Source organism: Electrophorus electricus, chromosome 18, assembly GCF_013358815.1.
Source record: "Electrophorus electricus isolate fEleEle1 chromosome 18, fEleEle1.pri, whole genome shotgun sequence".
Classification (NCBI taxonomy): domain Eukaryota; kingdom Metazoa; phylum Chordata; class Actinopteri; order Gymnotiformes; family Gymnotidae; genus Electrophorus; species Electrophorus electricus.
In genome coordinates, this window is record NC_049552.1 from 15,116,456 (window position 1) to 15,127,017 (window position 10,562).

General features: G+C 35.2%; 1 protein-coding gene across 2 annotated transcripts; it reads right to left on the minus strand.

The window, feature by feature from the left end:
• Window positions 1-385: 385 nt before the first annotated feature.
• On the minus strand, window positions 386-4,421 carry LOC118242936. Of its 2 annotated transcripts, none has more exons than XM_035536029.1 (4): window positions 4,206-4,421; window positions 931-1,176; window positions 734-814; window positions 386-583 (listed from the first exon to the last, which is right to left on the minus strand). In XM_035536029.1, the coding sequence occupies exons 1-4, from the start codon at window positions 4,267-4,269 to the stop codon at window positions 474-476; spliced, it is 501 nt and encodes a 166-aa protein (XP_035391922.1). In that variant the 5' UTR covers window positions 4,270-4,421; the 3' UTR covers window positions 386-473. The 2 variants fall into 2 exon arrangements, with proteins under 2 accessions (XP_035391922.1, XP_035391921.1); XM_035536028.1 differs by having other exon boundaries at window positions 916-1,176; window positions 4,206-4,418.
• Between the last annotated feature and the right edge of the window lie 6,141 nt (window positions 4,422-10,562).

Here is a 10,562-nt window from a genome sequence, read left to right on the forward strand (position 1 = left end):
CACGCAAGGCCTGTGAGTAGTTATGAAACTGAGAGGAGGGGGTCTTAGAAACCAGGATGTGCAGCAGATGTGTATCTGAGAATGAGGTTTGCACTTAGCCTCGGAAAGGTGTGTGCTGTTAAACCTGTGGTTAAGACAAGCACTCAGAAAACGGCACTTTATACGCACTGTAGCTTTATTGTTGAAGTAAGTTTTTGTTAATGTTGCACCTTACATGTATGCATCTTACATTTAAATGTTACACAAAAACTATTAACATAACTATATAATAGAGGAAAATTAATTAAAGCACAAAATGTTGATGCTAAGCTTTATAAATATATATATATATATATATATATATATATATATATATATATATATATATATATATATATAAACCAAATATTTTGTTATATATGTACACTACTATTTGAAAACCTCAGAAACACAAGACGATAAGACGATTACAGGCAATTAATGTAACTTATCCTTTAGATAAGAAATGCTTTGATTGTCATCATTACATTTACTGCAACAGCCTTAGCCAGAAGAAGTCTGAGACCTGTCACAATCAGGGTCATTGTGTTTCTTTTTGGGTCATCTGTACAAGAAAGAAGTTAAATGAACCACTTACTCAGATGACCTGAGTTCATTTTATAAATATTGTTATGTTGTTTTCTACAGCTACACATTTATATGTGAGTGCTATGGTTATTTGTATGTATTCAGAATTATTCAACTCATTACTCACCAGTGATTTCGTAGGTCGGGCTACTGTTACTGTTTGTAATGTTAGAGGGGTCACAGGTAGATGCAGCTTCCGCTGGTTTACCTGGGAGAGAAATCCCAGTTTCATAAACATTTAGCCAAAACACACTGCATATCTAATAAGAATATTTCCCAAAGGTTTATTGTTAAAGCAGAAATGCTTATCTTTATCTATCTTACTAGTTTCCTTGTCTTGAAATTGGCATTTTTCAATGTCATCCTTGGAAAATCCAGCAAAGTAATAGACCCCCTTTTTGGACAGCACAGCATTGGAGATGTTGTGATGAATAGGGGGCTTATTGCCTGGCAAGGTCAGCTTCATGACCCCTTCCTTAGGCGCAAACCCTGCTGCCAGACACACCTTTAGAACGTCACTTGACTTAGAAGGTGTCAAAATTGACAGAACAGGTGGTTCCAACTTGGACTCTGGAGAGGAGAAAACAGAATTCTTATGGTTCATGTTTGTATACTCTAACGCATACTCAAGGGCACTGAAAAACAATCAACATTGCCCTACTGGCATTAGAATCTGAAATTTGAAAATGAATCTTTTCTTCTGCATTACAAATATGTACTATACTTTAGCAAAATTATATGAACAGGAAGATATTCTCAACCTTAAATGTAAACCTAAAATGGCTCAGATGCAAAGCCATTTTTATATTACATATACAAGTCCCCTATTTTGAAGATCACCACCATCTGTGTGAGAAACTGACACTTGTATTTAGAACTCATCGGTCAGGAAGTCTCAAAATCCGTCAGATTTCCGAACTAATAATTTGAGATGAAGACAAAAATCTAAATCATGAAAAACATGGGAAGTGCATCAAACCATTTTAGATGCACTGACAACCCCAGACATAAATGGTACCTGTACTCCATCCCTGTAAATCTAGCACTTGGAGAAGCTTCACTAACTGTGACAAAGTGTGAATGTTCTTCACTACGCTTCCTTGTTGTATAATTCAGCACCAGCAAATTCCAAGTTATTCTTTTACCGGATCGTTAGAAGACAGCAACTAGGAATGTGTTTACAAAGCTGATAAGACACTACAGATACAGTCAAGTTTAGGGAAGAAGTCCAATTTAATCTATTTAAAATCTGAGGCAACAAAATGTTTGATTGCAGAATTTTATAAATGTGCTTGTATTATTAAACACAATTTGTTTTGTGCTGCTATTTGTTTACGTTCAGGGTTTCTTTGATACAACTGCTTTAAATGTTGTTTTTTACATTTGTTTTTAACATTATAAGGGGATCAATCTTAACAACAACCTCAGCAACATACACAAAAAAAAATTATTTCTGCATCTGTGGCTTATAAAACTTTTATCAGTTTATATATATATATATATATATATATATATATATATATATATATATATATATATATATATATATATATATATATATATATATATATAAACTAATATAATCGCTTATGCTATATGTTAGAAGAAAGCTTATACTGTATATTAGAAAACGTACATGTTTAATTCATAACATTCCTTCCATGGGAATGCAAAGTTCAGAGTGTGTAGACCATTAGCATTAAAATGACTTGGCACTGGAAACACACACATGTGCACACACACACACACACACACACACACACACACACACACACACACACACACACACACACACACACACACACACACACACACAGGGTCCAACATACAAGGATTTATTAATACAGCCACTAAAAAACTGGCACAAAAGGATCAATTGTCATCACCCATTGCTCCTCATGCATCACTGCAGGAGTTTTCTACCCTTATGACTTTCAAGATATAACATTGGACTAACATATTAGACAAGACATAATATTGGACTAACATATTAGACAAGACATAATATTGGACTAACATATTAGACAAGACATATTACATTGCACTTACATATTAGACAAGACATAACATTGGACTAACATATTAGACAAGACATAACATTGGACTAACATATTAGACAAGACATATTACATTGGACTAACATATTAGACAAGACATAACATTGGACTAACATATTAGACAATACATATTACACTGGACTAACATATTAGACAAGACATAACATTGGACTAACATATTAGACAAGACATAATATTGGACTAACATATTAGACAAGACATATTACATTGCACTTACATATTAGACAAGACATATTACATTGCACTTGCATATTAGACAAGACATAACATTGGACTAACATATTAGACAATACATATTACACTGGACTAACATATTAGACAAGACATAACATTGGACTAACATATTAGACAAGACATAACATTGGACTAACCAAGAGAATGCTTGCTGATCAGTTTGTTGAACACCTCTGGACCATCAGAACATCATCATTGGCAAGGCATTTAATACTAATGGACATTGTATTAATGACATATCTATTACTAGTTTTACCAGCATTATCAGTTGCTTTGGCACCAATAAACTTAGGAAACAGAAAAAGAACTGATCTACACACTCATATATATATATATGAAGCTTTCTCTTGGTTAGTCCAATGGTTAGTCCAATGAACTTTTAGTTAGTTCTAAATTTTTCCTACAACTGTAGCAGTATACGTACATATATGCAAGAGCACATTTTTAAAAAAGTAATGCAATTTCATATCAGATAGTAAAAAGTGATCAGTACAGAAGAATGACATGGAAGATATGTTCTTGTGGCATCTAGTAATTTCATCTTCTTAAGTAACAGTAGTACATAACTAAAATTGAATACTAAAACTGAATCACAAAACTAACTTTATACAGTATTATTGAAATAACGCACTTTTTGCTACAAAGGTACAATTTGAATGCTGCACATATTGTTAATACTATTAGTAGTAGTGTTATTATTATTATTATTAGTAGTAGTAGTAGTAGTATTTGAAAACATTTTAGCATAAATCACTCTCCAGAGGAGTTCTGTTTGGATTCTGTCTTAACCAAACATCGGGTCCAACTGATACTATGAATTTTGACATTATTCACCCAGCAACAAGAAAGAACTTGATGCTCATCATGCATTGGGCCACGGCCGTTTATATTCCACATTCCCTGACAGTTCAGTTACTAACAGACAACAACTGGAAACACATTTGGCAAGTTAAATTATATTTTTTTAACTCTTAGTTCAGTACTTCCTTTGAATTAATTTTTTGCTTGTATTCAAATTCCATTCAAAGTAAAAACAACAAATATTCTGCAAAATCATTCCAACACTGAATTAGAAAATATCTGGAATCAAAGACAAGAGACCATCTAAAGATAATTACATATAATTCTCTCCAGAGAACTGAGCTCAAATCACTCTACAATGATCACATCTTAGCAAGAACACTGAACATGGACATACTTTCACAAATTAAACTAATGAAATGTATTTTCTCAAAGTTTCATATTCTTTCACTCTGCTTTCAAGAAAGAAATTAGAAAGCTACTTACTTGGTTGAACATGAAGTGATATTGGCTTTCCAAAGACCAAGGGATCAGTATTAAGCACTGCCATAATAAGGCTTGCAAAAAGTGTCACTCAAGATTAGCTCAGAATCAAGGATTATCAAAACACAAAGCGGTATTTTGATAATCCTTAGATGGTACTCACAATTAATCCCGAATAAAGTTTAGGCAAAGGTACAGAGGTGAAACAAGTTTTAAATTATAATGAGATAGTTTACTTACTTGGTTTGACTGTGAGTTTGATGGGTTTTCCAAAGATTAACTCGGCACATCATTCAAGCCTTTAATAATATCCCTTGGTAATAACAATAGTCTTTATGTCTATCTCTTGGTAATAGCAATAGTCTTTGTGTGTATAGCAAGACTCCAGTCACCAATCTTGATACTATTTAAGTGATACCCAATAAAATAATCCAAGTTTGCAGTCATGCTGAAGCTCTTCAGTTGCGTTTCTTTCATATTGTCCATGTGCCAGCATGTACATTTGGCTTCAACAAAAACCAAAAAATCCAACAAAAATATAGAAATAAGTCCAATATTCATCCAGCTGTGATTGTCCAGCAGGTCTGTCACTTATTTTACGTCTCACTTGTTTTATTTCCACTTTCAATAAGAAAAACAGAGTTTAGATATTTTGTACAGGGCTTAATGAGAACTGTGCCACTGTGGTACTCCAATCCACTGTGATAAATACCCATACAAAATCCCTTGCGTCACTTGGCCAAGATATTAACTCAAGTGCTAAGATTTCTCCAGTAGCTAAAAACATTATTAACAATGTCCTCACTATAACATTTACAAACACTGAAATTTATACAATTATGCCTATTTTGTAGTTAATTACAACATGTCAAGTTTTACATTCATACTTACATTCATCTTTGAAGACCCCCTGGTTTGTGTGGTCCTGTAATTAATTGTGAATGTTCTTGAGAAAGGTTAGAGTAAAATGCCAAAAAACACTTTAAAGAAGTATGATAGAAATGCTTAAATAAATCACGCATTTATGATATGTTAGGGCTGTATCTTGCAAAGTGTCTTTTAAACCCTGTGGAATACAGGCAGTTTGACAATTTGACAGGACGTCAAGTTTTTGTACGAGGGTGGTGCAGAAATGAATCACTGTGGTATCCCCCAACCCCACCGTGAATCAGAACTAAACAATAACCCTCCCTCTAAACACATGTTCATGAAGCAAATGCCTACATGAAGCAAGTGCCTATATTTTTTAACGCAAATATTATTTTTTAAATTGAGTAATAATATTATTTATTACAATAAGTTTCTTTGGGCAAGAGTTATTCACTATTTGTACTTTGAGGATCTTCTGTCTTTTGTGAATAAGAATAATGAAGGTTAGAAGTCTGTAACATTACTCCTTTAATGGATATTAATAACAATTAAAAGTAAACTAAGTGGATTTAGTAAATTAAGAATTTGTCATGTATTTTGTAAAGACTTCTTATCGGCTGTAACCATGGTCATAAAAATTTGCTATTGCAAGAGAGCATATCACTAAAAAGTCATTCAAATGGGAGGAGGTCAAGCAGCACTTAACATCAGATCATGGACATGGTATCTACTGATTACTAAATGCAGGACATTTTTTAAATGTACCGAATGCTTTATGCAGTTTGTAAACTAAGTGTGTGTTAGCAGTAAAGGAAAGGACAGAAGCTCTTCTGTATGTTTGTTTTATCTGTTTGGTGAAACTTTTATGTGTACTGAATGAGCAGATATTGAGGTTTAGTTTCTGCACAAAATGCTTAGTGGAAGCTAAACATTTTCCCATTTGTAATCATTTGAATTGTGGCTGGAACAGAACCAATATGCTGATTAACTACAGTAGTGTTGGTCTAGCATATGTGTAGCGACATGTCCACTGTGGAGTGCAGAACAAAGAACAAAAAAATGTAAATACATTAAGATAAAAAAAGACAAAATATAAAACAAGGAATAAAATACAGCAGAAGATACAGGATTAATAAAATCTAAGTTGATAAATAATAACTTGCCTTGTAAATATTTTGCAATTTTCAAGAGCACTCATTTTGATAGTAAGGGAATTCCACAGTTTAGGACAATAATAAGAAAAGACCGTCACCTCTCTTTAGTCGGGTAAATGGGTATGACCATGCCATGGTTCACACAGAACATGCACCATGTGCTCTTTACTTAGTTTAGTTCCCTCGCTGGCCTCGTGTTTTGTATATCTCTACCCATTATTGTCTTCACATGAATCTCGTCTCTTAATTACCTGTGTATTTAAGCCTCATGTTTTTCTCAGCTAATTGTTGCTTCTTGTTTTAAAGACACAGGCCAGTACAGGAATCTGAGAACTGTTGTAACATGCTCACTCAATGTCAAAGATGTCAAAATTCTCACCACAGAACTTTGCACTCTGCAAGCCAGACATGGTTGTTTGGTAGGCCAGAAAGTCAAGTGTTACAGTAATCCAAATCTGTCAGGGAAAAAATCAGGAATAAGTTTATTGCTGTCAGATTTTGAGAGAATGTCATGGACCTTAGATATATTTCTCAGGTGACAGAATGCATGTTTGAAAACAACTGCATCAGTCTCTAACTGTACCAGTGCAACATTTCTACATCTACTATTCTCAAAAATAAAGATCTTTGTTTTGTCTCTGTTTAGTTACAGAAGACTGTGCAACATCCATGATTTAACATCCTCTAGACTAGGGCTTCTCAACCTGTGGGCGCTGGACCCATCATCAGGGGAGGCAGTAGTCCATAGTGGGCTGGTAATGGCACTTTAATCAATAAAAGTTAAGTGAAAAAAATTATTTAGTATTATAGTAACAATTATTAGTTTTATTTAGTAACAATGAAGAGATCTATCATGTTCAAAGTAAAAATGTTATATAAACATTAATAGAAAACACAAAAATATTGCAGAAGTAACTCAAGGCAAATTAAATGTCATCAATTTGAAACGATGCAGCTTGTTTCCTAAAGAAAGAATGATGACACTGTTCCTCAGAAAAAGCAGACTACATCAAATATGTAATTACACAGGGAAGAGGTGATGATGCGCACCTAAAAGCCCAGAGTATAGAGTGTTGTTTGAATCTTCCAAATGAAGCACTAAAACCTTCAAAATTAAAGAGGCATCTTGAGACCAAACACCCTACTCTTGTGGCAAAGCCGGCGAAGAACTTTTAACAAAGACACTATTTTAAGCTATTGTCAAGGCCCTAATTCTCAATTTTCAGTGTCAGCACTTAGAAAAATAAAGGACAAAAATAATTTTACATCAAAAGTTGAGTTTTGTTTTCTTGTGAGCCATTATGGTTTCTGGTCAGAAATAGGTGGGCCATGAGATGGAAAAGGTGGAGAACCCCTGCTCTAGACACTCAAACAGGGACCTTCAAAGGTCTGTAGCTAGGGGTATTCACAGCTGTTTCATCCAAATACTGATGGCAGAAAATGTATTTATTAATTATCCTGGTAGTATCCTGGAGCATGCATAGATTAAATAGAGCTGGTCCCAGTATCGAACACTGAGGGACTCCACTAGGCAAAACAAGACACTTAGATGCATAATTTCCATGTGCAACAATATGCCGTTCCATGGCCATTCCAGAAGCAATTTAGATCAATGCCTCACAGACCAAACCAGTTTTGTAGTTGATGAAAGTGCTGTGTTTGTGCTATGAGCCGAAAAGTCAGACATGTATACCTCATGTGAACATTTTTAGATTTGATTGAGTTCATTATAACTGAATATAGAGTAAATCATGTTTTTAGTGAGTTTTCTTGAGAAAGGAATATTTGAAATTTTTCTATCGTTGTTCAAAAAAGAGGCTCAAGACTACTTTGCTTCTAGACTATTTTAAAACTGTTGATGATACTGAAAGACAGCGAGTAAATGTATCTTTTGGACATTTCTTCCACCAGACTTTTTAATGTAAAAAAAGAGTACTCAGGTCTTGAGAGAGCTGAGTTTCTGTAGGGGCCTAATGTTGGATTTGATCACTGTGGACCCGTAAAGACACAGTGAACAATGCCTGTTCAAAAACCACTCAAAAGAGTTTGCATGAGTAGGAAAGACGATAAGCCAACTGGTACATGTGGTAAAAAGATTATACTCTTCTGGTTTCCTCTCAGGAAGTGTGTTAGTTTCTCTCACCCTCCATCATTTAAACAAATGTATTTTGTTTAAAAAACAAACACATTTTAAGAAAGCATAAAGCAATTTGCAGTTTCTACTCTGAAAGCTAATAAGAAAGCCTTAAAGAAATGTATTTTAATACAAACTTTTCAAACAGACTGGGGAGTTTATTATAATACGTATGTCAGTAACCCTGTGGACACATTACATAATTACTTAAAAGATGGAGTATTAAGTAGTTTTGCTCTGATCTCATATTTGGGTATTTTGTACTCAGCATCGATACTGTGTTTATTAAACAGATCAGGGGTTGGCCATACATTCTAAAATGAAAACCACTCATTCATTCATACACATATGCACTGCAGCTCTCTATTTGTGAATGGCTCTCTGTGCTTTTGCTGACATGGTTGTCAGTAGCCTGATCAGAATCTGAATCTTTTTCTTTTGCCAAGTATGTTACACATGAGAAATTTACCTTAGTGGTTTGCTACTAGAAAGATGGCGTTTAACCAAGGAACACAAAATAAAGAGAATAAGACAGATATAAGTGGTTCTGAGCAAAATATGGAAATAAACTATTATTTACAGGATATTACAGCTTCATATGTTCAATTTGATATTTTTACAGTTTTATTGTGCAGAGGTGGTATAGCCACAGCTTGGACTATAGGGCTGAGGTTTGGATGGTCAAATTTAGACAGCTAGGTATTAATGAATGCTACAGCTCTGGGGACCACACTGTTTGCATGTATGGTTGTGCCGATTTGATGGCCCTAATTATTCTACCAGGGGAAAGTGGCTACCAGCAACCAGAGGGAATAATTGAACTTGCCAGCACGCTTCATGACCCAGCAGTGCACATCCTGAAGAGCTGGAGGGCTACGTCAGATGATCCTCTCTGTTGTCTTGATTGTGTTGGAGTTTGGTTCGTGTTTGTGAGATTCAAACCAGCTACTTATTGATGACATGCTGATGCACTCTATAATTGCTGTGTAGGCCTGGATCATCAGGGCCCGTGGCAGGTTTAAGTTCTTCGGCTGCCTCAGAAAGAGGCCGGTAGTGAAATTCACCTCACCACCACCCCTCACCATCTCTAGTCTTCTGTGTGTTCAACAGAAAGTGGCTGTGGCTGCACAGGACACTATTCAAACTTCCAAATGAGTTGGTTGACTTTCTTCCTGTAAGCAGACTCATCACTGTTCTTCAAGATTTTGACAGACTGTTCCTTGGAAATGCAGTCACCGGTGTATAGCTTGAGGTGAAAACACACAGCATGGTAGTACTACAGTAGTGAGAGTTTAACTGTGACTTGTTTTTCTAGCCCCACCTGCTGCCTCCTATTTATCAGACCTTTCAAAGGTTATGTGTTAGATGTGTAAATCTGAGTTGAAGAAAATCTTGCCCATTAACACTAGATTAGTTATCTTCTTATGCAGTTTTTATTTGTTGATTATACTCTATCCTGGTAGTTCTCCCAACATGCAATTCTATACTGTATTCTCTCATGTTCTGCAATAAGTTTCTGAAGCCATCATTCACCACAGATACTCTAATGTCCACTCTCTGCTTTTACACACTTTTGTATCTTTCTCAGTTGTCTTGGCACCAGATGGGACTCATTCAATTGTCGAATCCAGACTCGCTAACTCTTTGTACATCTGGGCTACTGCTTATGACATGCACTCTTTCTACAACTCAAGATGTTAGCAATGCCATTTTTGTTTTGTGGTTTCAGAATACTGACAGAAATGTTAATTCCCCAATTTTTGTGTTTTTCTGATGTGGATGAGTCCTGGTTTCTCTCAAGATTTCTGCCTCACACATATGGAGTTTCTCCCAGCCACTGTAAAGCTCCTGTGGCACACTTAGGCACTTAGCCCTAGCCATATGTAAAGCTGCTTTGTGACTGCTACAAAAAATAAGTGATATGCTTTGTGATGTCATAAAAAGTGCTATATAAAATATATGAATTTATCACAACAGAGGGTATACACTGCATAATAACAACTGAGTCGCACTAGTAATAGTGTTTTGCTTCCTTTTGAGTGGGGTATACAGCTCTCCCTCAGGCAGTTCCAGTCAGGTTTACATGCATTTTGAATTGATGAACAATAGAGTAGTGGAAAGGGTCAGTACTCCATTAGCCAATACTCTTGAGTTCAGGTATCATGGTGTTTGGGAAATAACTAAACTCAGCCGACACAGTTG